The following is a 27,285-nucleotide window of genomic DNA, read 5'->3' as shown; positions in this document are numbered from 1 at the left end:
ATTGCTTAGTCAATTTCACTCTTATATAGGGCCCAATCCTATTCAGCTTTCCAGTTCGGATGCAGCTGTGCCAAAGGGGCTTGCATTGGATTCTGCAGTAGGGTGGGTGGCAGTCAGGGAGGCCTCCTCAAGGCAAGGGAATGTTTGTTCCCCTACCTTTGGGCTGCATTGTGACTGCATCATCACTGGAAAGTTGGACAGGATTAGGTCCTTAGTTCCCATAAGCACATTTCCTTGCTGTCTCTCCAGTAAATCAATAAACCGTTTGATGTGCTTCAGTCACAGTTCCAGCCTGTGTCTTTTCTACTGGTCAGCATATCCACCAGGGTATCAGAGGAACCCAACTTTCACCTGGCATCTCACCTGTAGCAGCCATTGTTTGGAGATGCTCCACTGAGGTTCTTTTTGTGAAAACCCATCTCCCAAAAAAGAACATACACAGAAGGTGGATTCCTTTGTCTGGACTTCCCCAGGGACAAAAGGGACTTCCCCAGGCACCTAGCCAGCCCCTCCGGCTGCTGAGATTGGCATGTGCCCACCAAGCAAGCAGCCCAGCTCACCTGTCTAGGAAAAAGTGGTGGGATGGCATGGCTGGGTTGTTTCCCCTCATCCAATCAGGTTTGATGACAGCATCAGACCAGCTTCCTTAAGATCAAGGGTACTTGGGTCTGTTTTGCCTGGTCTGCCACCGGAACCAGATACTGATCCACGGAAGCAAATCCACTTACCCTCCAGTGAGTGCAGAAGGTCAGCATTTTGCCAGTTCCAAGATAGCAGCAACCAGCTGAGGAGGACGCAGGGGGGTCATGACCCACTTAAATTTTGGAACCACAGGTTAGTAGTGATTTGGCTCCTCCTACTGGACATCACTAGTTACTGCAGCCAACTTTGTGATGTTCTCTCTTTGGGGCTGTGCAGTCAATGCCAGGCATTTTTCACAGGCTGCTTGTTGCACTTGTCCATAAAGGCTCAAAGAACCATTCCCTTCCAAGACTCGGAAGAGTCAAGCTACTTAGGAAGACTTATTCAGTTGGGGGGGGGGGTGCTGCTGCTCACAGGAAATATCACAGCCCTGATGTCCTGCAGCGAGAGGCCCACACGACTGACGGACTGTGTCTTCTTCAGGAATGGGAAACTGTGGGGGCAGAAAAACACTGGGGGGGGCATACAGAACCCTTAGTGCTGCCTCAGAGCCGGGCTGGGAAGGGGGTTGAGGCACCCTACCTCCTTCTCCACTTTGGGCATTCAAGACGCATCCCAGGACCTCCTCCTGTCCCTCAGCTATTTCCCCCAAAACTTTATCATTACAAGCAAGGAGGCTCTGTTGGAGCTTCCCCATCAGCTGGACTTCCCCCTCCCCTTCCTGCTCTCCCAGGTATGTCCCTGGGTGCTTGCTTCTCCTAGATGAGGCAAGCCCTGACAAGCACCTGCACAGGTTGCCTTCAGGTTTGTGAGCTTCCCTGCTGCTAGCCTCCAGGTAAGTCTGCGGACAGGCATCCCTTATCCAGGGGATGTTACCTCTGAGTAAATATGCATGGGATTGCAATGTTAGTCTACTCCTTCTTCTACATGACGACGGCTCTCCAAATATCTCAAGACAGTCTTCTCTTCTCCAGGCTGATCATAAGAAACTCTCTTAACTGTTCCTCACAGAACATGGTTCCATCCCCATCTTTCTTGCTGCCGGTGACCAGGTAATGCATCCCCTTCCACCCTGGTAGGCACGGGGAGATGGGGAGGATTGCAGGAGGGCAGGGGAGGCATTCTTAGTTGGAGGAGTATGGAACAGAGAGAATGAGCAGCCCAGGACGGAGGTGGGACCAGCCAAGGTCTCCTCCGCTGGATCCTATGCTCTATGTTGAGCTCGGAAGCCCGACACAGGGCTTCTGAAGTCTGTGCCACCAATTTCGCTGGTGCAGACTCAAGTAACGCATTGAGGGGGCTTGGACTATACGTGGAGGTGAGGGGATGAATGTCCCTTTCCCCGGAGGAGACCTCTGGTGGCTTCCTTGGCCCCATAGGATACAGTGGCGGCCATTTTGGCGCTGCTGTACCTGCAGCATCAGGAAGTTTGGGACTGGGTGGCCCACTCTGATTGAACGTAGCCTACAATCCAAGGTGCATTCAAAGCCAAGGTGGATGACTTCAAATGCCTTGCAGATGAGAAATGCGAGCCTTCAAGTTATGAAACAGAGAGGGATACGCCTAAGGTGGAATTTGTGCAAGCCCCATTGATGAGATGGGTCTTGAGTTGCAAACTGTTGGTTCCTATCCCAAGAACAAACAGTTGCTAGACTTTAGTAAGATGAGCCATTAACACAAACAGACCCAAGATCTAGTTTTAATTGCCTTTGAATGCAATTAAAAGCGAGTTGGCCAGCACAGGATATGAAAGAAGCAAGACTACCACAGGGGGAAATTGTGAAAAATATTCCTCCATTTCCTGCTTGCAGTTTTGGGAAATCAGCCAGTAGGAAACCATTGCTAAGTAGCAAAACTCCACCTCTAGTGATATAGAATATCTCACAGAAGACACTAAATAACTGGACAGAGAACAGACACAGGGCAGATCTGGAGAGTCACTGCATCTCTCTCACCTGACGTACAAAATCCACATCACTGGATTCTTAGAGGCGACTGCCTGGTAAGATATTGGGGCAGGAGGGACAGGTGAATCTTGTTACAAGCAGCCACCTTACCAGATCAAACTGAAGATCTGATTTATTCAAGATTCATCCCCTGTGAGATTCTGAATGCAATTTCCCAGAAATCTGGAAAATTAGGCTGCAATCCGACCATTAGAACAGAATTTTGAAATGTTCAGTTTGGAAAGAGATCTATAAAAGCCGAAGTCTCAACGTGCTTGAGACTTGCTGATAGAAGAAGTTATTGACAGACAGCCCAATCCTATACACACTTTCCTGGGAGCACGCACCATTGACTCTAGTGGGACTTACTTCTGAGTAGACGTGCCTAGGATTGGGCTGTGTGTCTTGTCAATTTCAGTAGCCTTACTAACATTGGGGGGGGGGAGGGAATCCATCTTGCATTTTTGGGAATGTTGTTTTCAACAGTCAACAAAACCTTTATTAGGCATAAACATTTGATAGGTGAAGACTCTGTATGAATGTTGTTTTATTCACTCATTGACCTGAATCTACTTTTAAAAAAAAGAAAGTCTAATCTCAAGGAAAGTATGCTTGCAAGCCCCCCCCCCCCCAAAAAAAAAAACAAAAAAACAAATGCATTTAAAAACTCCTGTCTTAAATCATGGGGCTCCTCTCTGCACAAGGGGCGGGCAGAGACTGCACTTCTAGTTATCTACAATGGTTGTAAACTTTCACACACCAGGAATGTCTTCATAAGACGTTTCCTCACAAGATACTACGGTCTGCTAACTGGGCTTCTGACCCTGTTGTTTTGGGGTCTGCTGTTAATACAATTTGACTACATGATGTTCTGAAACAGCAGCATAATAAAATGGTTCAACAACAGGTATTCAACCAATTGACTTTCTCCGATTTTCCAAATTTGGAAAAGGGGGGATTTGCTGTGCCTTGGTGGGGAAGGAGATCCCTCCATCCAGAACCCCGAGCACCAAATGAGCTCCCTTAAAGGATGGTCACTGGGGCACAGAATCTTCTCTGAAAATCCTAATTGTTGGGGTGAGGGTCATCATAAGTGGGGCGGGGGTTCCAACCACTACCAATTCTGTTGTCACTTAGAGGCTCTCCACAAGACTCTTAAAATAAGACAAGACTGTGTTAACTGCAAGGAAGTCCTTTATATGGTTATTTCCAGCTTCCATGGCACAAAGGCACTCTGTGGCTCTCTTTCTCTTCTTCAGGTCATTGCCACCATCATCGTTTTGAGGTGTCCGGACAGGGGTTCTGCATTTTGATATTTCTGCTGCCATGCCCCCTCCACTTTTCCTCTGCATCTTCCTGAGCTTTTCGGCCATGGTCAGAGCTCAAAACGACAATGGTGAGTCTCTAGCCCTTCAAATAACTGTTAGCCCTAAAGATTATTGTGTGTGTCCTCAAATGACCTGGAAACAGAGTTTGGTTTCTGCAACAACTTCTCAGGGCTCCCTTTCTGGAGCCTGTCTGTGGGGATTTGGGATAGAAAGGCACCATGGGAGTAAAGGGTTAAACACACAGCCCCAATCGTGATCTGGATCCACACAACTACCACCTTCAAAGCAAACCTCATGTTAGACTAGGACAAATTTCATGTCACTTTAGTTTGGTGCTTAAGCATCACAGAAGACACCTTTTTTTGCATTTCAAAGTCCCACTGCTTTACATGTATTATTGTTAACTAAAGGTATTTATCAGTAGGAACCTAGGAGGCTGCCAGCCTGAGTCAAAGCCTCGGTCTATCTACCTTAGTATTGTCCAACACTGGCCAACAGCAGCTCTTCAGGATTTTGGAAGTATTACAGATTATAGAATTTTATAGAGAGGATTTTGTTCTCTACCCTACCTGGAGATGGTGGGGATTGAACCTAAGATCATCCGTATAAAAAGCGTGCACTCATCACTGAGCTACAGCCTTTCCCTGGATTGTGCATGTCTGTTAAAACTGCTTCTATATCACTTTGCAACCCCCCCCCCCAATAAAGGTACAGGCCCCCACAGTGGGGCTTCTCAAGTCTGCACTGGCTGTTTTGCCTTTTGCTTTCCAGCCCAACACAGAGAATAAGATCCAGTGGGTCCCACCCCCTCCCAGGCCAGTTCCTCACTCCACCCTAAAAGCCCGCACTACCACCCAGTGGTCTTTCCTTCCTCCGGGCAGCAGCCTTCCAGCACAGGGACTAGCACCTTTCTCCAAGGGTGCCCTAAATGTGTCGTAAAGCACGTTTACAACACCTAGTGCCAGCACTGGAGCTCACGATGGGCCTTTAGGATTAGGCCCCAAGAGGCATTAGGAAACAGGCACTGCAAGAGATGCGGTGCTGGCCCACCCAGACAAAGCTGGCCCATCCAGTTGAGGCAGTGGCCACAGGCAGCAGTAGGATAGGTGCATCGCCATTGCCTCTACTGCTGTTACTCCTCCTCCTCCTCCGACCTTCTGGATTGCAAAAGAAAGAGTGATAAGTGGAAGAGATAGAGTGGAAGAGAAAAGAGTGGTAAGCTAGAGTGTCAGAGATGCTCTAGCCCACCACTCTCTGCCCCTCCACACTTCCTCATCTGCTCTATTCCCCTCTTCCTTTTGAAATCCAGGAGTGGGAGAAGCAGAGTCCACCACATTACCAGGTAAGGAGGTGCAGCGTTGCCAGGACTTGGCTCTGCCCTGGAAATAGGGACAATTTTTCACCCCTTACTAAATATAAAAAAGCTGTCCACCTAATGGGTGCCTCTTAGCCCAGTTAGCAGGGGCAGACAGTGCTTCCTGCATCAGATAAAGCAGACAGTAATCCTACACTACAAAGCAAGTGTTCCCCTTCAAGATTCCACAAGACGGTTCGTTGGTTTTGGGGTAGCCGGATGTGGTGTTCTGAGTGCCTGACGCAAGTCTGACTTCTCCTTGCAGCAACTTTGCCTCCCACAGCTCCTGCAGAAGACCGCACAATAGCACCCTTGCGAGATATGCAAAGCAGGCATTGCAGCTCTTCGGGAACACCCAAATGCAAGCCACAAATGCAGAATGAATCCAACACCAGCACCCTGGCCAGACTTCTGCAGAAAATGAGAGGGGCCCTTCTTCCGGAGGACAGGTTGCTCGAGTTGGGAGCCTCGACAGGACAGCCTCCTCGTTCTCCATCCCAACCCAGTGACAGCAAGCTGAACACCTCCTCCACACAAGGCTCTGCATTTGTGTCTGCCCAACCAGACCTGCAGCCAATACCTTATTCCCAAATTCCTGCTGTACAAAGGTCTATCGTGGAATACCATTCAGGGCTGCATGGCTGGCACTTCAGGTTCGAGATCTCTGGGCCAGGGGGAATTGCACTTTTAATTTTCATTATCTTGATGTTATATTGGTGCAGCTCTTTCTGCTGTGCCTGCTGTTGAATCTTCTGGGGCTGTAGGGGGGGGCTATGCTGTTGGGGAGAGGGAACTAAGCAGCTCAACTGTGCATAAATGGGTAAGGTTGTGTGCTAGGAAAGGGGTGCCCAAACCCCGGCCCTGGGGCCACTTGCGGCCCTCGAGGACTCCCAATCCGGCCCTCAGCGAGCCCTGAGTCTCCAATGAGCCTCTGGAGACTTGCTGGAGCCCACACTGGCCTGATGCAACTGCTCTCAGTGTGACGGCCAACTGTTCAACCTCTCGAGCGAGCTGTGGGATGAGGGTTCCCTCCATTGCTTGCTGTTTCATGTCTGTGATACAGCAGCGGCAGCAAAGGAAAGGCTGCCCTTGCTTTGTGCAAGACGTTTTATAGGCCTTGAGCTATTGCAAGACCTTCATTCATTCATTCATTCATTCATTCAGTTACATCTAATATATTCATTTATGTAAATTTATTCGAATTTGAAATGTAAATTAATGCTTTTTTCCCCTGGCCCCCAACACAGTGTCAGAGAGATGATGTGGCCCTCCTGTCAAAAAGTTTGAACAACCCTGTGCTAGGAGATGGAGGAGCCGGTTACAGAATAGTCCTGCTAGGACAAGCCAAAGGCCCACCCAGTCCAGCATCTGCCCCTCCCACAGTGGCCCACCATTTGGAAGGCCACAAGAAGGAGATGAAGGCAGAACCCTCTCCCACCCAGAGGCTCACTGCCCCTGATCTTGGAAGTGGTTTCTCTACAAAACATGACTAGTAACCACCCACAGATGTGTTCTCCACAAAATGGTTCACCCCCCCCCCTTCTGAAGCCATCCCAGCTGATGACCATTACCGCTTCTTATGGGAACAAAGTCCATAAATTAATTACAATGTATATAACAGAATTTGAGCAATTTTGTGTTTTTTCTGAATATTTCAGTCTTTATTCATTTTGTTGTAAGAGTTTCAAAAACACGTCTCTTTCTGTCATAGTATCAATAGTTTAACCACAATGTACACTATGCAGTGGTATTAGACAACAGTGTTGGCAACCTTCAGTTTCGAAAGACTCTGGTATCGCGCTCTGAAAGGTGGTTCTGGAACAGCGTCTAGTGTGTCTGAAAAGGCCAATTTGGGAGTGACAATCCCTTCCACACCGGGAGCAAGTGCAGTCTGTGGTATTAGACAAACACTCAAACTTATAGCACCAGGGACCCACTTTTTAGAATGACAATCTGCCAGAACCCAACAGAAATTATGTCATTAATCTGGAAGTAATGTCATGACTGGAAGTGACATCATCAAGCAGGAAAATTTAACACCCCCACCCCCCATACAACAAAATCAAATCAATTAAGTAAATCACAAGTTTACAATAAGTATATGTTTAAGAATTTATTTAAAATAAAGAAGAACCCTCCCAACCAATTGCTGACCTGTTTAAAAAAAATTCCCCAAACATCCCAAAGGCTGAAATCCTATCCACACTTACTGAGGAGTAAGCCCCATTAACTATCATTGTTAAACGCATATACATAGTGGCCTGTTAAAAGTACAACTCTATAACAGCTCTCCAAACGCAGTCACAAACCATGGCAGCATCAAGTCTACTAAAAATAAAATACACATTGAAAGGCACGGAGACCAGCCTGAAATTGGCTCGCGACCCACAGTTTGAGAAACATTGCACTGGAAAGTTGAATTACATGAGCTTCAGTGACATGCAAGTCTTGCCATTCCACAGTGCAATAAATACACAGTAGCACCCCCCCCCCCCGTATCTGAGGATGATATGTTCCAAATCCTACCCTACCCTACCAGATAATAGCAGACCCTATATACAAGTTGTTTTTTTGCCCTATCCTCATGGGGCCTCAAGCCCTATCCTCATGGGGCTGCGCATCCAGCTGCCACAGCGGCTGCTGTATCCCATGGGACCAAGGAGGCAGCCGAAGATCACCTGGCGGTCAGGGAACATCGGTTCCCTTAACCCGTGTCAGCCCTCTATCGGTCTACTTGTTGCTGCAGCAGCTCAAACGCTTGCACAGAACCAAGCAGACCTGTGTAGGGCTTTCAGGACCAGGATGGGGGACAGGAGGTGGCAGCAGCCTCTTCTGCTGCCCCCCCCAGGCCTAAACTGCCCTCTTGCCCAACCTGGAATGCCTCCCCACTGCCTGGTGGGGAACTTACTGCCAAAGGTTCCTTGAGGTCCCCTAACTGGCACATAGGCCCAGTACCCACCCATGGTGGTCTCCCCATCGGCACTTCCCTTATTCTAGCTGCCACAAGATGCTTTGCAGCATGTTTATAACGGCCATCTTCTGGGTAGCATGTGGGAGGTTGGCACTGGCCTGGCATAGGTGTCCATTTTCCTGCAAGCACCAATCTCATTCAAGCTGCAGGAACTTCTTTGCCCCTGCACGTACATGATTTTGGTTCCCACCAAAGAACCGAGCAAACCCAGCCCACAGCCCAGAGCTCCTGATCCGGTAGTGAAGGCTGCCATCCCGCGCATCGTAGACATTGATGTCGTTCTTCCCGCTCCCAGAAGTGAACCGTAACACCTGCCCATCACAATCTATAACCATGTGGGCATCGTCTTGGACGCAGAACGGCTCCTTGGCAAACTCTTGCACCGCAAAGTCTAGGCAGCCCCCCAGCTGTGGCGAAAGAACCCCCCATATCTGCAAGCTGTGCCTCACTCTCAGCAGGTCCCTGGTGCTCAACGGCTCCTTGCGAACAGAGAGCCTAGCGAGGTACATTTCACTTGTGCGCTCCTGGACGCTGTAGCGGATCTCCTCGTGTAAGAAATACACCATAATCTCACAGTCCCCGCGGCCCGAGCGGAACTTTATGGCCTGCCCGTCACAACTGAGAACCATCTTGGCATTTTGCTGCACCGAATGGGGCTCCTGGCTGAAGGCATCAATAGCCCGGTCAAAACAAGCCCGAAGGATGTAGTTCACGCTGCCCAGCCGATCGCGGTGCTTCAGAAGATTGCCAACAGTCAGCGGTTCATCACAGGGCAGCAGAGCAGCCACGTACAGCAGGGCATCCTTGAGAACTTGGAGGGCGTGGTAGGGCTTCAGCCACTCATTGGTTGGCATGGCGACCTCCTTCTCTGGGCTCATGGGAGAGTAATCCATTTTCTCTGAAGCCAGCCAGATGGCAGAGATGAGGATAGTGGAGATGCCCACCACCACCACCACGGCATACAAGAGGTTGACCACCACTCTCTTGACCTGATGAATCAAGAATGAGAGGAGTGCGTGGAGGGCCCTCTGCGAGCCATTTCTCAGAAGGTCTGTCATGTTTCTAAAAGGAATTAAAACAATCAGCTTTGGAAGTAGAAATTGCAAGGATGCCGATTCTGAATTAACATTTTTAAAAGGCATCCATTTGCCTCTTGGGAATCACCACAACTCATACTAGCAATTCCAGAATTAATTATGTGCTATGGGAAAGAAAATAGTTCCTCATCTCTGTCAATGGTACAGTGCATGGAATCAGGGATCTTCCGGGCTGGGTAGATAGCATCGGGCCAACACCAGCGTACCTACTGACAACCCTTCTCTTGCTGTGGGAGAAGTCCCCCCTCCTCCCTCAGGTGCACTCAGGGTGACCAGATGTCCTTTTTTTTTTCAGGGCATGTTCTTTTTAAAATGTAAGCACCTTCCTTTTCCCTGTTAGTAGGCAGTGCAGAGCCTTTGGAATTAATAAATTATATGCAATATAGTTTGAAGTTTAATAATAAGTAATATAGTGTTTAACCACATGAAATTAATATACGAGTGTTTTTAGCTTTCATCTTGCCGTGTCCTACATTTTTCTTGATGTCCTACATTTTGGGGCACCGTGTCCTCTATTGCGGTTATGACATCTGGTCACCCTGCATGCACTCCTGGAAGTAGCATCCTGGTTCCCTGCAAAATGGCAGTTACTTATTGCATGTTCACAAACCAAAACATTTTCTTTGTCATCTAGAAAACCATGCGCTGCTCAAGGCTGTGCCCCTATCCACAACCCTCCAACCCACACAGACTGCAACCCTATGGTTGTGGCTGCAACCCTATGCATGCTTTCCTGAGTGTCAGCCCTACTGAACACAATGGGACTTACTTCTGAGTAGACATGCATAAGATTGTGCCCTAATTTTTTGGTGCCCTCTTTGATTGTGCCCTGAATCAGTCAACTAACCCCCATACAGTTCACCAAGTAAGATCACATTACTAAGACCCCATCTACTCAGAAGTAAGTCCCATTGTAGTCAGTGGAGCTTACTCCCAGGAACACGAGGCTAGGATTGGGCTGTCAATCAATCAACAGACCCAAAGGATGATCATCAGAAACAAAGAGAAGTGGGTGTTTCCTGGGAGGAAGAGAGGATTACAGCCTAAATCTTACTGAACACAATGGGCTTACTTCTGAGTAAGATAAACAACACCTGCTTTTAAACAGTCTAGAAAGAAATGTTGGAAGCCCAGGAAAATATCAAACCAAATATATACATCCCCTCATGGGAGGGGGGGGCGGAAGTCATCCCTCTGCAGACCCTCCAGAACTTACAGCCGGAGTGCAGCCCTCTCTGCCATCTTCTCTCACTGAAGGAGGGCAATCACACCTCCTTGCCTACCCTGGTCTGAAGTTTCGTTTTCTCTCCTTCCATGTGACCCAGCTGGAAATCACCTCTGCAGAGAGCCTTTGTTTCCTGCCATCCATCCTGAGCCTCTTTCCCCTGCAAGTCTCCACTCAACCTTTTTGCGCTCCTCCAGTGCCCCCCCCACCCCGGTTCTCACCCCCTCCTCGCTCCCAGGTTTATATAAGCCAGTGGCATAGCTAGCGGGGGTGCAAAGCGCTAAGTTTTGCAGGGAGCCTCCCCTGGGTGTGCAAGGGGCACTTCCCCTCTCCCCCCCATTGGGGCCTTTCCAGGAGGGGGGGAGCAAAACGGAGGCGGTGAGGCTTCCTGCAAGACTTAGCGCTTTCCACCTCCTTTCCCACGCGTGGCTTTTCAAGGGGCCCGATCCCCTAGTGACTAGAGCAGACCCAGCCAGGACTGTGAATCTTTGGGGAGCATCCTGATGGTCACACTCTGGTTGCATTGTGACTTTGGGGTTTCATCCTTTTTTAAAGTGCAGTCTCTTGGGTGAGTTGCATTTTTTGCGTTGACAGCCATTCAGTTTCGCTTTTAAAAGGTCTTGTGTGTGGTTGTGAGTCACTGATCTCATTCTTGCCTGGAGGGGGCAGCAGGGACTCACTCTGAGTAAAGGGGGGGGAAGAAGGCTGCAAATTGGAAGCAGGAAGTCGAAGGCACTTGATTTACTCTGAATGCAAAAGGGGGGGGGGAGAAAAATCTGTCACTGCCGCCACTCTCTCGGTCGCCTTGCCTCCCCCTGGAGCTGTCACCTGCCGGCCAGGTAAGCCTCAACACCTGCATCGCTCCTGCTTTGGTACCAAGGTAGACAGGCAGGAGAGAGACAGAGGCTACACTCCTAGCCACACTTTCCTGGGAGTAAGTCTCATTGAATGCGATGGGACTAACTTCTGAGTAGACCTGCTTAGGATTGGGCTCAGAGGGGAAGGCACTGGGGCTGAAATCCCATGCGCACTTTCCTGGGAGTAAGCCCTATTGAACGCAGTTGGGCTTACTTCTGAGCAGACATGCGTGGGAACTTGCCCTGGTCCAGCAATGAGGAGGGAAGGGATGGAGGCAGCGGGCACAGCCGCTTCCCAGGTTGCCTACGCCTGGGTCAGAAGGGCTGAAGTCCCCTGGATTGGGAGATCCGTCGGTGGGATCGCAGGGACGTGGTTTGTGGGAGGATGGACTAAAGCACCCTCTGCAGACCTCCTTGAGAGGATGCTGATACAATAGGACCTCTGCTTTGATGGAGTTGGGAAGTGGTCCCAGGAGGGAGTCAAGCCCAACCAAACTTTTAAAGCGCAGCCCACGGAACTCACTGAGACTTGAATTCGGAGTGTTTAATAGGAGGTCGGTCTGGAGAGCTTATTGTAGCGGTTCTCTCTTAAGCGTTTCTTAGTTGCTTGATGGCTAAAGAGGGGAAGGAACACCCTCTGCCTTCTGACCAATTAACCAGTTAATTAATTTTATAATAACTAATTAATTAATAGCAATTCTAAAATGAACATGCGTGCTGCTCAAAACCTGCATCGCTTTTGGAGATGTTGGAAGGAGGGGGGGGGGATTACAGACCAATCCTATGCATCCTTCTACTCCTATACCAGTCCTTCTACTCAGAAGTAAGTCTCATTATAGTCAATGAGGCTTACTCCCAGGTAAGTGTGGATAGGATTGCAGCCTTCTTTTCAATGCCAGAAGCAAGAGAAAACCCTTTCTGGGTTAGGACAGGAGTTCCGCAAAAGTGCCTTTTCCATTTGCTTTTGCAAGATGCCCACTGGCCAGGAGTGGCCAGCCTTAAAAGAAAGTTCAAAGCAAAAAGGGGGGTGCAGACTTTCAGCGCCCACCAATTAGCACCACGTCTAAGTCATTGCATCTCTATCCTTGAAACATCTCTGCTTTGTATGTAAGATGCAAGAGCTCCGGGAAGCATTATGGTCCTCCTGCAGGGAATCTTGGGAAATGTAGTTCTGTCAGTGCTGTGTTTCTGTAATCTGTGGGTGATATAAAGGGTGATCGGATGTCCTCTTTTTCCAGGATATGTCCTCTTTTTTTGCCTTGTGACCTGGAAAATAACGTAAATGTCCCTTTCGCTGTGAGCAGGCAATATATAGTCTCTTTGAAATTCATAAATTATATAGTATATAGTTTTAAATGTAAGAAGCACTAATATAGCGTTTAACCACATGAAATCAATATATGATTGTTTTAGCTTTTATTTTGCCATCTCCTACATTTTTCTTGCATGCCCTACATTTTGGGGGACCTTGTACTCTTTTCAGGTTATGGCATCTTGTTACCCTGGTGATTTATGCACACACACATATTTGAAGTGGTGTATATATGTGAATAGATTCTGTACTTTTTTCCTGCCAAATAAAAACAGAGCATTGCTGGTAGCTAAACTGGGCCAGCTAAATTGGTTTTCACCATGCATGGTGTGTTTTCACCATGCATGGTGTGTGAAGGCACCCTTGCTGTAATGCAGGGGGTGTGATTTGAACAGGGCTGTTTCTCAAGGGTTGTTCTCCACTGTACCACTTCACTGGTCCACCTATTCAAAGTACCACTGGAAGCAACTGGTAATGACATCATCGCCAGCTACTTCTGGGTTGGGAGGCCAGATGTGACATGACAAACACCAGTAAGAGGCTCAGGGAGAACTGGAGGGCTTTTTCCAGCACAGAAAAGCATGCTTTGGAGCTTTACTCACCAAGCCTCCTACTACTGTTTGTTGCATTGCTTTCCTGGTCTGGCTGCTGGGCAGCAGGTGTCCAGGGGTTCCACAAGTACCACCTCAACTGCCACTGATGGTACCCATACCACTGGTTGAGAAACACTGGAATAGGGTGACAAAGGGGGTCAGAGTGCCTATACCTTTAACCATTGTATAGAAGAAGGAATTTTGGCAGGTGCAGCTCACCATGCAAGGGATTAAAAAGCTCCACCTGCCAAAATCCCCCCCTATTAAAGTTATACACTCTGACCCCCTTTATATCTGGCAACCCTAGATTTGAAAGGGTGCAAGATAGAGAAGGGGATGTTGTAGAGGAGAGGAAAATGAGAGTTGAGAGGTCTGAGCTCAAGCAAAGAAAGGATATGGCCAGACCGCAGTTCATCTGTGTGCAGGACTAGGAGGATATATGGCCATGAGCTGATGCAAGTATGCTGAGGATGTGGTGACTGCAGGATGCCACAGGTGGAGCAGAGACGCTTCAGACAAAGGCAGCAGGGACTGCAATTTTGTGTGGCATCAGGGTGTAAAGAGAGGAAGTCCTTGTTTCATTGTTGGTTAAGTGGAGAAATCTGGGTTCTCCTTCAAGGGTTAAGGTGAGGAGAGAGGCCTTCTGCTGAAAAGGAATGTCAAGACCTAGGAAGAGACTAGTCCTTGAATCCAAGATGGCTGCTAAGCAACCAGAAGATGCAGAGCTTGGCTGGAGCTGCCCCAAAAGGTGACTTGTGCATTTGGTTCAGCAAGGTTTAGAGGCTGTAAGCATCTCATTGAGGCAACTGTGTTAGGGAATCGCAGGTGATTTTGCCATGCTCTTAAGTGGATGTGCTTATGCTGTGCATGGGTCCAGATTTCTTTGTGGATGGATTCCACCCAACAGGCCCTTTGCAATGGTTCATATTTCATGGATGGCCAACCATCTTGGAAGCCCTTGTTAGAGCTAGATCAGAGTAGACTCATTGTGGGCAGTGCAGCACGATATGGGTAAGGGGAAAGGAAAGGGAGATTGGAAGACACCTGGCCCAGGAGTAGAGGAAAGACTGACTGGTCCCTGCTTTCTTTTCACCAGGTAGATAAACCTCTGGCTTTTGGCCTGGCTGGAGGGAAGGGGGAAGATTGGAGTCACCTGGCCCCTTGCCTCAGGTTGTGCCAATTCTGGCCCCAAACTTGCGCTGGGTGCAGCACAGGCCCACTGGCTGTTAGGATTGTGCTGTACAAGTAACAAGGGTCAGGCCCCCTGGAAAGACTGCAGTATTGCCTTGCTAAGGGTTTTGGGTTCTTTACATTCTCTTGCCCTGCAGTCCATGGTCTTTACCTTACTTTGTTCACTGCAAACGTTACACTGAATTTCTGCTCTCTCTTTTGCACCTTTTTCATTTCCACTATATCCTTTTTGAGATGCGGCGACCAGAACTGGATGCAATACTACAGATGTGGCCTTAACATTGATTGTGCAGTGGCAAAATAATATTGACCATTTTATTCTCCAACCCTTTTTTTAATTATCCCAGGCTTGGATTTGGCCTTCTTCACAGCCACCACGCACTGGGTCGACACTTTCATCAAGTTGTCCACAAGCACCCCAAGACCTCGCTCCTGATCCATCACTGATAGCTCAGAACTTGTTAGCATATATCTGAAGTTTTGATTTCTTGCTCCAGAGTGCATTACAGTACACTGAAACTACCTGTCTCATGTTCTATACCCACTATTGTACCCCATTCAAGATCTGGAACATACTGTCCCTTAATGGAATAATGATAATTTGTTTCTGTTCAATGGCTTACAGTAGCTGTTGTGTTCTTTCAGGCCTCGACTTGATCTGATGGAAGGACAGGCACCACCACCAACACCTCATCCTGCTGCTGACCTCACAGATGAATATGACATCATCACTGAAGAGGACATCGAAGAGATTAAGAAAGCTCTGGAAGGAGGGAGAATGGCTGAAGCGGCCTCCAAGATTATGGAGAACCTGGAAGCCTTGGAAAATGCCAGCCTGGACATTGCAGTCACAGGAGAGTCAGGCTCCGGCAAGTCCTCCTTTGTTAATGCTATTCGGGGCTTAGGGGATGAAGATGATGGAGCTGCCCCCACTGGGGTAGTGGAGACCACAATAGTGCCCACTGCTTACCCACATCCCAAGCATTCCAATGTGACTGTCTGGGATCTGCCAGGGATCGGCACCCCAAATTTCCAGTCCAGCACTTACCTGGAGCAGGTTGACTTCTCTCGCTATGACTTCTTTATCCTCATAGCCTCCGAGCGCTTCAAATCCAACCATGCCCACTTGGCAGGTGAGATCCAGAAGCTGGGCAAACGCTTCTACTTTGTGCGCTCCAAAGTAGACGCGGACCTGGAAGCCACAAAAAGGCGTCGCCCACGAACCTACAACGAGGAGACGGTTATGGGAACGATTCGAGACAATTGTCGACAATGCCTACGGAATGAAGGAATCAATTCTCCCCAGGTCTTTCTTCTGTCCAGCTGGGAGCTAAGCAAGTATGATTTCATGGCACTAGAGGAGACCTTGGAGAAGGAGCTCCCGCGACACAAAAGGCATGCGTTCCTCTTGGCCCTGCCCAACATCTCTTTAGAAATCTTGCAGAAGAAAAAGGAGGCCTTGCAGAAACAGATTTGGAAGTTGGCTACAATCTCCTGCGGAGTGGCGGCTGTGCCCATCCCAGGGCTCTCAGTGGCCTGTGATGTGACTATTCTGATTAAGACTCTTTCGCAGTACCGCCAAAGTTTTGGCCTGGATGATGAGTCCCTCGACAGGTTAGCTGAGAAGGTTTCTAAGCCCGTGGAAGAGATCAAAGAGGTGATTAAGTCACCATTGGCCAAAGAGATCTCCAGAGATCTGGTGCTGAAGCTTCTAACCAAGGCCGGTGGTGGGGTGCTGATGGCGGTGGAGTACGTAGCTAGCACGTTGCCTGTTTTTGGGTCCATTGCAGCCGGAAGCATCTCCTTTGGAACAACCTACTACATGCTCCACAGCTTTCTTAACGAAGTGGCTGAAGATGCTCACCGTGTTCTTATCAAAGCCTTTGAGTCTGATGTTTAAAAGAGTTTCTCAAGATCTTATGTGGCAGATCTGAGACAGGTACACACTTAAGGTTGTATTAGTCCACTGAAGTAGATTGAGACTTTTTTTCTTTTTTGTTTGCCAACTGAGATTGAACCAAGTTCACCAACTGTAACAAGAAGAAAGGAGTAGAAGAGCACAAAGTCTAGGTCATTACAGTAGTTTGTGGAAGGAATGGGATTTGCTCATCTCTGTTTCCAAATCCATTTCATTGTACAGAGTCCTGAGTGCAAATTGTAGTTCTGTGATGTGGGTAGGGAGGTCTGGAATAAGTAAATTCTCTGCAGCCTCACAAAAGTACATTTACTAAGGTTCTGTACTGCTGGGGGGGGGGGAGTCATGCAAATTAAACTAACTCATTTATATTTGAAATATAGGGATGTCCTGAACGTAGCACATAATCCCAGATTTTGATGGGAGGCCTTCTTCAGAAGGCCTGGTCCTTTCATCGAGGAGCTCAGGCTTCCTTTCCAGTCCAAGTCCTCTTGGAGAATTCAAATCAATTGCTTTTATCCATGAATTCCGTTAGCCTGAGCCCTAAGGCCTCTTTTGCTAGCCCCTTATGGCCATAAACGTCTCACCTCCTGAATCATCTTCTGCTTATGGGTACCTAGCTGTTGCTTGAACCAGGAGCATTAAACCCAGTGGCACCTACCCACTTGATAGCCAGTGACCTGGATTCAGATCTTTAGGTTTTTGTACAGGAAAAGGTTAATGTGTGAACTGGTTAGAAACCAATTAGGATTCCAGGTCTCCAGGGAGAGCCCTCTTAAAAAGAGATGGGTGTATTTTCACAAAGCCACTTGTCTTTTGCAGCTGAAGATAGCCCTAAGCATACCTCATAGATCTTAAGGGAGGGGGGATACATTCCTTGACATATAGCATCTAGTTTGGCCATTAACCCAAACACTTCCAGGAGTGTTTGGGAAGTGATAAACCACGACTGCCCCAAGACTGAGCCAGCAATGCAAACATGTTCAAAATTATATTTATCAAAATTGGGCCCTTGGCATAGAGGGCGATTAAAATACCTAAATCAGGTTTGAATGTGTGCGTCTCAATAAGCAAGACTGTTACTTGAACCCTAGCTTTCACTTTGTAAACTGAATCGATATCCTCCGACTTCGTTCGTTTTGAAAGTAAGAAGGAATATTTTTTTATATATTCATTTTTACATATGTTTGTTTTACTATGTTAAACATAGTTTACATTGTAAACTAGTATTAATTCTAGCCTTAACCTGTTGACCCAGGAACTTCTAAGCCAGAATGTTTGGGAAGCAAGAATCCATGACTGTTCCCAATACTATGTTGGCTATGAAAGCATTTTAATAATGACTTTTATTAGCAATAAAATTTGGGCCATGGGCCATTAAAATGCCTGAATTAACTTTGAATTTATGTGTCTTAAGACTTTTAATTAAACCCTTGCTTTTGCTTTCTGACCTGTTTTGTAGCAGTGTACTGTCCCAGTTTGCATACTTATTTATAAAACCTGTTCTATTAGGAAATGGTCAATATCCTCAGAATTGCATGTGAAGATGCCTTAAAGCAGGGGTGTCTAAAGTTTTTGGCAGGAGGGCCACATCATCTCTCTGACACTGCGTCAGGGGCCAGAGAAAGAAATAATTTATATTTAAAATTTGAATAAATTTACATAAGTTTAGATAAATGAATATATTAAAGATGAACTTATATGAATGAATGAAGGTCTTGCAATAGCTCAAGGCCTATAAAAGGCCTTGCACAAAGCAAGGCTGGCCTTTCCTTTGCTGCCGCTACTGCATCACAGACATGAAACAGCAAGCAGTGGAGGAAGCCCTCATCCCACAGCTCACACAAAGAGGTCGAACAGTTGCCTTCACGCTGACAGCAGTTGTGTCATGCCAGTGTGCGCTGCAACAAATCTCTGGAGGGCCAGAGGCTCATTGCAGACTGGGGGCTCCCTGAGGGCTGCATTGAGAGGCCTCGAGGGCCGCATGTGGCCCCAGGGCTGGGGTTTGGGCACCCCTGCCTTAAAGTCAGGGAAGGCCTTGTGCTGGACACTGTCCTCAGGGAGTGAAAGTGGCTCTCCAAGGTCTCAGACTGGGAAATGGTCAGTCTTTCCCATCTGAACCAGAGGTTACTGCAAGCTCAGCAAGAGGCTTTTCCACTGAGCTACTGACCACAGCACCAGTCCTGCAATTTGCTCCTATACCTTGCTCCGCACTGCCGAAGGGATGGTGCTGCCCCCTGGAGCTCTCCCCAGGAATCCACACAGCACTTTGCTTAGCGACAAGTATATGTGCTTCCTCTCCCTTCCCCCAATGCAGCTGGGTCCAAGAGTGCTCCCTGTTGACAAAGCCACAAGTCACCCAAGCCACAAGGCTTAAGGAGGGGTCCCTAGCCAGGCACCTTGGTGGGGGAATTGTGTATTTCTGGTGGCGCAGATGCAAGGACCCAAGGTCCTCAATGCTCTGATGCCCTCCTTGGCTGCAAGACAGCTGCACACGTTCCTGTGTAATGTGAGAGATAAGCACATGACTTAATTCACAAAAGCTGAAAATGCAGTTGAAGTGGGACTGGCGAAGCCGAGCATCACAAATTGCTAGGAAACCAATATTTGGTTTCTACATAACTCAGGTTAAGTAACACCAAGATCAAACAGAACAAGATCAAGCTCATTGCCTGGTTGCCAGGTTTTTGCAACAAAACACAGGGTGCTGGAAGTCCTTACATTTGCACCACCACAATCCCTCAATTCTCCCACCAAGGTGCCTGCCTTGTACCCCCTGTCTAAGCCTAGGCCCCCCAACTTATTTGAGACCAGGATGTCTTTGTAGCCGTGGTGCCCCTGATGGCAATGTCAGCAGGGAGCACTGTTGGACTGAATTATGTTGGCTGGTGAGGGGATGGAGGGAAGGGGAAGCACATATCCGCCTCACCGAGAAGATATGGTAAGAGGGCTGAAAGGTAAGAAGGGGAGAGGCCGTGGACGGCTTTCATAGTAAATAAGGAACTTGATCTGGGAGCAGAGTAGAAGCCAGTAGAGGCATTTAAGGAAAGACATAATGTGGTCAGTGTGAAAAGTAAGACCACCCAGTGGCATTGCTAGGGGGGTGTGGGTGGCACCGAGTGGGTGGCATGGGGGGGTGACGCCACTACTGGCCATAATTTTTGAAATCTTTGTATTTTTAAATAAAATTTTCACGTTATAGTATATCATTTGAGGCGTACTTTCAATGAAACAAATCACGTTGAAATATCTCAATTGTATCAAAAGTTATAGCCAGAGAACCAGCGGGGGCAGGACAGTGATGCGTCACCACACCCACTGCCCAGAGCATTGCCTTACCCACTGCGTGGGAGGAGGTTTATCATGGGAGGTGATGCGCTGGCCTCCCGCACCAGGTGAGACAAACTCTAGTGATGCCACTGAGACCATCAGAGGTCATTCAGTGGCCAAGGAGCCCATGGACATCAGGGGACCCACCTGGCCAAGCCTACCACTGAGCTGTCAGTTCCAGTGCCCAGTCACCATGAGTGGTTGGCAACCTTCAGTCTCAAAAGACTATGGTATAAGCCTACAGCATCCGGTATTCCCAAGCAGTCTCCCATCCAAGTACTAACCAGGCCTGACCCTGCTTAGCTTCCAAGATCAGACAAGATCAGACATGTGCAGGGTAACAGTTGATAAAGTGCTTTGCCCCAGACCCTCCAGCCACCTGATACTGAGACAGAGGAGGATGAATAACCTTAGCAGGAAACCACTGGATTAAGGTGAGAGAACTAACAGACTGATCCTAAGCTGGGGCGTGCATTTGCACAAGTAAGAGAGGAACACGGTTACAGTTCTCTTAAGGACTGTAAGGGCTCTCCTTGACCCACCACTTCTGCACCTCCAAGTTGCAGTCCCTCCCACATACCAGCACTGTATGTATGGCATGCATGCGTCCATGCATGCCTGCATGGCAGTGTTGGAGTGGACAGTCTGTGCCTGCGCAAAGCGTGGTGCAGCTGTCCTTAAGTTGGGATGTCTGTAAGTTGGACGTCCTTAAGTCAGGCCTGACCTGTAGCTGTGAATAAGCCGTCCCACAACTGACTTAAGAAGAGGCGAAGTCCTCAAGGTATTTGTTTGCAGCAGCCACACAAAATGTGACTTTTCACATCATGGGGTGGAAAAACAATGGCTGTTAGCAGCATTCCGTGAAGAGGAGTCCTGGAGCCTGCCCAGAACTCAGCTCACTGCACAACAGCTGCCCCAGCTCCGTGATGGGTGAACCGGAGAAGGGTGTTGACTGGAACTTTCTTATAAATAGAGTTGCTTCCTCTTTCATTGGAGATCTCTCAGGTACCAAGAAGGACACCAGAGACTAGACAGGCGTGAAAAAAAGAAAAACACCCTGTAAATCAGGCAATCTACCGAACAGACTGTTGGTTCAGAAGTTGCAGCCTTCAGCTCCTCAGACCAGTCCCCATAATGGTAAGCCGTTCTCTCTTGATATCTGCCTTCTTCTGCTCTGGCTTCCCTACCTATCACTGTTTTCTTGTGTGATTTTTGCACAGAGATTTTTCCTGTGCTCAATGTGAGAGTTCTGTTGTGATAAGCCTCAGCCTCACCAGGAGAGGAGACCCCCCCCCCTTTCAGGCCCTTTGCAAATGAGTTTGAAAAGCACATTTGTGTTACCTGCTGGGGTGTCACTTCTGGTTTACGTTCAAAGAGGGGGCAGCCAACTCATAGCAAGGAGACACAATTTGCCCTTTGCCATGTCTAAGATTCAACTGCAGAAGAGCAACTCTTTGGTTGTGGCTCCTTCCTGACACCCCATCAGAGCACAGAGAGAAGCTGGATCAGGGCTGTGGCAGGGTAGAGAGAGGCTTCAACGCTTCTGCCACCCAGTCCAGATCACCCCCAGATCACCTTCAATGGTTTCTGCAAGACCAAAACCAAGCAACAAAGCTTTTCTGTTCTGAGAAATTAGGTATCTTTTTATTGAGAAAAGGAAATGTGGGTGGAAAGAGAGAAAAGAGAGAGGAAGAATTCTGAGCTAGCAAACATGCATTCTGGCAGCAAAAATTCTTGCAAACTAAAAACCTCACAGACAGAGATCAGGGTTGTTTACCTCCTTGAACACAGGTACACAGATGTTTGAGATGTTGTGAGGTGCAAATTAGGACAGAAGGGAAGCCATGTGCACAGGGCCCGAGTTATTTTCAACTTTTCATGCAGCCCCATCACAAGTCTTAAACATCTGTCTGCTTAAATGTGTGAAGGTTTAGCCTTATCCTTGCTGCGTTCGTTTTTCCACAAGTAGGAACATATGTTTTTAAAATGGGGGGGATGGACGACATTCAATCAGGTTCTCTCTCCACGTTGCATTTGAAAACTGAAAGCAGGTGTCACTAAAATTGAGAAGCCAGCCTTTATTTATAAATGTATTTGCATTACAATGTATACTCTGCCTTTCCCCAGATTCAAGGGCAAACAAGAATTGTGGGGCCACGTTGAGTGGGAAACAACTGTACACACCAGCCTCAAAAACAAACATTGACTCATAAAAACTAAAACTAAATAAGGAAAAGAGATACAGCAACTCTTGAATCGTCGGGGGGGGGGGGAGTCGCTACCCAGAAGCTGAGCACTGCGCAAGACAGCATTATAGGATAATACATGCCAGCATCCTCATCTAAGATTAAATCCCAGATGAGGCATGTTTCATTATTCACTGATCTGGCATTCAAGAACAGCAGTTTCAGACCCAGGGAACCAGTACCACGGCCACCAGGTGGAGGGCACTGATGCCCTTTACCTGCTCAGCAGAGTGTAACCAGAGAAAAAACCAATCAGTGCAAAGCAGGCTTATGAACAAACCGATATTCACATTTCCCAGTGCATTTCAGACATGAATATTCTTCCTATGGAAACGGAATATGGGGTTTACAACTAATTTCAATCCCCTGGGGGCTGGGGATAAGAATAGGCCCTCAGTTTGGCTGTACTTGCCCTAAGAGGCAACTAAACAGCCACCGGGTAGATGGGACTCATCAGCCTGGGAAGGCAGCTCATCTGAGAGAAGGAAAACTCTGATCCCAAACACTGATAGTGTTCAGTATAGGGGGATTCCCCTGGGGGCTGGGGATAAGAATATGCCCTCAGTTTGGCTGTACTTGTTGTAAGAGGCGACTGAACAGCCACCAGGTAGATGGGACTCCTTAGCCTGGGAAGGCAGCTCATCTGAGAGAAGGAAAACTCTGATCCCAAACCTCCACTGCCTTGTGGCTACATCCAGTTATGGAAAAGTCTTCAGGAGTCAACCTCGAGGAAAAATCCGGAGCCGGAGTCCCTGAGGCAGTTCATGGCTGAACACAGTCACGCTCTGGCAACTCCTGCGACGCCACTGGAACCAACCGTATTGGCTTCTGCCTTTCCATTGGACCATTTCAGCGACGTGGAGAGGGGGGATTTGCTGCATGGGTAACAGCCTATCCTCCATACCTACTTTACCCAGGCTTCGCGCACTGGAGAGGACACTCTGTTCCAGAACCACCATTCAGAGCGTGACACCATAGTCTTCCGAGACTGAAGGATGCCAACAAGAACTAATTTCAGCCAGAGCTCAGAGACAGCAACATACCATACACTGTTATCAGGTCTTAATTCCCTTTCTTTGTTGCTTCCAGCTTCCTCTACTATGGCACTACCCTGCAGCCCCTAACCGACCTTCTTTAATGTACGTTCCCTTCCCAGGTCTTCTGCTGAGAAGGCATATCAAAATCTAGGAAGGGACCAGTCATGGAATCCCAGATGGCTTCCAAGCAACCAGATGATGCAGAGCTTGGCCAGAGCTGCTCCAAAAGGTGACTCATGAACATTATTTTCAGCAAGGTTTAGAGCTGTAAGCACCTCATTGAGGCAACCGTGTCAAGGTGTTTCAGCCATGCTCTTGTGGGCACAAGCCTAACCAGGTCTACTCAGAAGTAAGTCCTATGTTGTTCAATGGTACTTACTCTCAGGAAAGTGTGGTTAGGATTGTAGCCTTAGTGGAATCTTCTTATCATGTGCATGGGTCCAAATCTCGCTGTGGGAGGATTCCATTCACCAGGCCCTCTGCAATGGGTCATATTTCATTGATGGTCAGCCACTTTGGAAGCCCTTGTCTGAGCCAAAAGGAGAGGTATAAACTCCTGGACAAAACAATTAAAAGTAACAAGGGTTAGACCCCCTGGAAAGCCTGAAGTCGTGCCTTGCTAAATGGTTTTGGATTTTTCATTTTGTGATGCCCTGCTGTCCACAACCTGTTTTACAAGAACAGCCCCATTGGATCAGGCCATTGGCCCATCTAGTCCAGCTTCCTTTATCTCACAGTGGCCCACCAAATACCCCAGGGAGCCCAAAGACAGCAAGAGACCTGCATCCTGGTGCCCTCCCCTGCATCTGGCATTCTGACATAGCCCATTTCTAAAATCAGGAGGTTGCACATACACATCATGGCTTGTAACCCATGATGGATTTTCCCTCCAGAAACTTGTCCAATCCCCTTTTAAAGACATCTATGCCAGATGCCATCACCACATGCTGTGGCACGGAGTTCCACAGACCAACCACACGCTGAGTAAAGAAATATTTTCTTTTGTCTGTCCTAACTCTCCCAACACTCAATTTTAGTGGATGTCCCCTGGTTCTGGTGTTGTGTGAGAGGGTAAAGAGCATCTCTCTATCCACTCTGTCCATCCCCTGCATAATTTTGTATGTCTCAATCATGTCCCCCCTCAGGCGTCTCTTTTCTAAGCTGAAGAGGCCCAAACGCTGTAGGCCCAAACCTCATAAGGAAGGTGCCCCAGCCCAGTAATCATTTTAGTCGCTCTCTTTTGCACTTTTCCATTTCCACTATGTCCTTTTTGAGATGTGGCGACCAGAACTGGACGCAATACTCCAGGTATGACCAGGTGTGTTCCATCTTGTTTACTGCAAACATTTCACTAAATTTATGCTCTCTTATACTCTGCCATCCTTTCAACATTGGGTGTCCGAGGTGACACGCATAACTTTGATAAAAGTAATCAAAACTGAAAGGTTTGCATTTGGAAATGTCAAAAAAGGAACATAACTGTCAGTGCTTTCTCTTGGCATATAAAGGCAAATGTAATCCTCTTGAATAAATTGTTTTCTTACTACAAAGAGTGCTGACAAGAGCTCAACTCCTCTAAAGTAACATATCAACCATCTCTAAAGGGTATTGCCTCGCCTGGACTGTTTGCTAAAATTCCTCCGCCATATGGATCTGGTCTCCTCCCATTGGCAATGGGGCTAACTCTCAAGTAAATCCACAAATTTTAAGCCCCTCTCTAGAGAAAAGAGAAGCAGGCTGGCAGAGGGTATGGTTCTTGTCTTACCACAGGGTTAAGAGAGAACTGATTGCCTTCAATTATCTCCAGCCTGTTCAGTTCTCTCATTCACAATTTTAAGTGGAGCATTGTCTGAATTGGAGACACAATTCTCAAAATGATGATCATTTATTTCTTTTCCTTAAATATCATGCTTGGAGCTGTTCTGGCTCATTTCTTTTAAAATGAGAAAAACCATCAGTCTGTGCTGTGTGCCCACAATTGCACCCCATGCAAGCTCATCTTGAACATAGTTACCCCTAAACAAATAGTGATAATTTGTTTCTGTTAAATGGCTTATGATCAGCAATATGTTCTTTCAGACCTCAACTTGATCCGAAGGCAAGTCAGCCCCCAGCAACAACTTCCCATCATGCTGCTGAAAAATTAGACAGCCTCACTGAAGAAGACATTAAAGATTTTAAGGATGCTCTTGAAGGAGGGAGAATGGCTGAAGCAGTCTCCAAGATTATGGAGAACCTCAAGGCCTTGGATAAAGTCTGCCTGGACATTGCAGTCACAGGAGAGTGTGGCTCTGGCAAATCCACCTTTGTGAATGCCATTCGGGGCTTAGGGGATGAAGATGATGGAGCTGCCCCCACTGGGGTAGTGGAGACCACAACCCTACCTACTCCTTATGCACATCCTAAGCATCCCAATGTGACTGTGTGGGATCTGCCAGGGATTGGCACCCCAAATTTCCAGCCCAGCTTTTACCTGGAGCAGGTTAAATTATCTCGCTATGACTTCTTTATCCTCCTAGCCTCCGAGCGCTTCCGATCCAACCATGCCCAACTGGCACGTAAGATCCAGAAGATGGGCAAGCACTTCTACTTTGTGCGCTCCAAAGTAGATGTGGACCTGGAGGCTGCCAAAAAGCGACGGCCACGAGCCTACAACAAGGAAACAGTTCTGAAACAGATTCGAGACAATTGTCAGCAATGCCTGCAGGATGAAGGAATTGATTCCCCAAAGGTCTTTCTTCTATCCAGCTGGAAGCTAAACAAGTATGATTTCAAGGAGCTAGAGGAGACCATGGAGAAAGAGCTGCCAAGACACAAAAGGCATGCATTCTTGTTGGCCTTGCCCAACATCTCCTTGGAAGTCTTACAGAAGAAAAAGGAGGCCTTCCAGAAACAGATCTGGAAATGGGCTATTATCTCATGTGGGGTGGCCGCTGTGCGCATCCCGGGGCTCTCCGTGGCCTGTGATGTGACTATACTTATGAAGTCTCTTTCAAAGTACCGCCAGAACTTTGGCCTGGATGATGAGTCCCTTAAGAAGCTGGCTGAGCAGGTTGCCAAGCCTGTGGAAGACATCAAAGCAGTGATTAAGTCGCCATTGGCCAAAGAGATCTCCAGGGACGTGGTGCTGAAGCTGCTCACCAATGCTGGTGGGGGGGCACTGATGGTGGCAGAGTGGTTGACTAGCACAGTGCCTATATTTGGCTCCATGTTAGCTGGAAGCATCTCCTTTGGAACAACCTACTACATGCTCCAAAATTCCCTTAATGAAGTGGCCGAAGACGCTCAGCATGTTCTTTTCAAAGCCTTTGAGTCTCATGCTTGAAAGGGCGCTTATGCTCTCCTGTGGCTGATCTGAGACAGATGCTCAGTTTTAAAGTAGTGTAACTCCACTAAAGCTCACTGAAGTCTCTCTCTCTCTCTCTCTCTCTCTCTCTGTGTGTGTGTGTGTCAGCTGAGAACAAAGTTCACCAATTGTAAACAGCAGAAACACTGGACCATCACCCAGCCCTTGAGTCAACATTGGGCCATCACACAGCCCTTGAGTCTGATGTTTGGAATTGTTCTTGAGGTCCCACGTGGCAGATTCGAGGCAGATGCATACCCCCCTCCCCCTTTCATTTTTGTTTGGGAACTGAGTTCATCACCTGGAACAAGCTGGAACAAGGACAAGACCATAAATGTTATCAGTGGTTCTCACACATTTCGCACAGGGACCCACTTTTTAGAATAAGAATCTGTCAGGACCCATTGGAAGTGATGTCATGACCGGAAGTGACATCATCAAGCAGGGAAACTTTTAACAATCCTAGGCCGCAATCCTACCCACACTTACCCAGCAGTAAGTCCCATTTACTATCATTGTTAAAAGAATATACGTAGTAGCTTGTTAAAAGTACAGGCCTGTAACATTTCCCCAAATACAGTCACATACCCTGGTAGCATCAAGTCTAATATATTAAAAATAAAATATTGAAATGAATGGGGACCCAGCTGAAATTGGCTCACGACCCACTTAGTGAATCCTGATCCACAGTTTGAGAAACAACCTCTGGAATAAATCTCTGCATCCTCACAAAACTACACTTGCAGGGTTCTGTGCTGCACTGGGAGGAGAGGAGAAGCCATGCCAATTAAACTAATTTAAATTTGTAAGAGAGGTGTGCTGGATGTGGCAGGTGCACCCAGATTTTGACAGGAGGTCTTCTTGAAAAGGCCTGCTCCTTTAATGGAAGAGCTTT

The 27,285-nt window shown here is 47.8% G+C and overlaps 3 protein-coding genes and 1 long non-coding RNA gene across 6 annotated transcripts; 3 read left to right on the top strand and 1 right to left on the bottom strand.

Moving 5' to 3' along the window:
- Positions 1-761: 761 nt before the first annotated feature.
- Positions 762-6,893, top strand: LOC136661204 (uncharacterized). Its single transcript, XR_010794926.1, has 4 exons — positions 762-834; positions 1,617-1,694; positions 3,848-3,984; positions 5,536-6,893. It is a non-coding gene; the product is annotated as an uncharacterized lncRNA (long non-coding RNA).
- Positions 6,894-7,372: 479 nt separating this feature from the next.
- On the bottom strand, positions 7,373-10,682 carry LOC136661203 (uncharacterized). Its single transcript, XM_066638253.1, has 2 exons — positions 10,555-10,682; positions 7,373-9,303 (listed from the first exon to the last, which is right to left on the bottom strand). The coding sequence occupies exons 1-2, from the start codon at positions 10,578-10,580 to the stop codon at positions 8,376-8,378; spliced, it is 954 nt and encodes a 317-aa protein (XP_066494350.1). The 5' UTR covers positions 10,581-10,682; the 3' UTR covers positions 7,373-8,375.
- A 365-nt stretch (positions 10,683-11,047) lies between these two features.
- On the top strand, positions 11,048-17,822 carry LOC136661199 (interferon-inducible GTPase 5-like). Of its 3 annotated transcripts, none has more exons than XM_066638245.1 (2): positions 11,048-11,131; positions 15,162-17,822. In XM_066638245.1, the coding sequence occupies exons 1-2, from the start codon at positions 11,067-11,069 to the stop codon at positions 16,414-16,416; spliced, it is 1,320 nt and encodes a 439-aa protein (XP_066494342.1). In that variant the 5' UTR covers positions 11,048-11,066; the 3' UTR covers positions 16,417-17,822. The 3 variants fall into 3 exon arrangements, with proteins under 3 accessions (XP_066494342.1, XP_066494341.1, XP_066494343.1); XM_066638244.1 differs by lacking the exon at positions 11,048-11,131 and adding an exon at positions 11,270-11,402; XM_066638246.1 differs by lacking the exon at positions 11,048-11,131 and adding an exon at positions 14,036-14,073.
- Positions 17,823-23,208: 5,386 nt separating this feature from the next.
- On the top strand, positions 23,209-26,369 carry LOC136661045 (interferon-inducible GTPase 5-like). The gene is made up of 2 exons (XM_066638064.1): positions 23,209-23,273; positions 25,124-26,369. The coding sequence occupies exons 1-2, from the start codon at positions 23,209-23,211 to the stop codon at positions 26,367-26,369; spliced, it is 1,311 nt and encodes a 436-aa protein (XP_066494161.1).
- Positions 26,370-27,285: the final 916 nt, after the last annotated feature.

Source organism: Tiliqua scincoides, chromosome 10 (assembly GCF_035046505.1).
Source record: "Tiliqua scincoides isolate rTilSci1 chromosome 10, rTilSci1.hap2, whole genome shotgun sequence".
In the NCBI taxonomy this organism is placed as follows: Eukaryota; Metazoa; Chordata; class Lepidosauria; order Squamata; family Scincidae; genus Tiliqua; species Tiliqua scincoides.
The sequence above is the reverse complement of the archived record's forward strand: the minus strand, read 5'-3'. Positions and strand labels throughout refer to the sequence as shown.

Coding starts and splice junctions, on each gene's coding strand:
- LOC136661203 (XM_066638253.1), bottom strand. CDS start 10,580: ATGGCAGAGAGGGCTGCACTCCGGCT. Junction 9,304..10,554: donor GAGAGGGCTGCACTCCGGCT/GTAAGTTCTGGA, acceptor AATTCCTTTTAG/AAACATGACAGACCTTCTGA.
- LOC136661199 (XM_066638244.1), top strand. CDS start 11,314: ATGCAAAAGGGGGGGGGGAGAAAAATCTGTCACTGCCGCCACTCTCTC. Junction 11,403..15,161: donor AGCTGTCACCTGCCGGCCAG/GTAAGCCTCAAC, acceptor GTGTTCTTTCAG/GCCTCGACTTGATCTGATGG.
- LOC136661045 (XM_066638064.1), top strand. CDS start 23,209: ATGGAATCCCAGATGGCTTCCAAGCAACCAGATGATGCAGAGCTTGGC. Junction 23,274..25,123: donor GGCCAGAGCTGCTCCAAAAG/GTGACTCATGAA, acceptor ATGTTCTTTCAG/ACCTCAACTTGATCCGAAGG.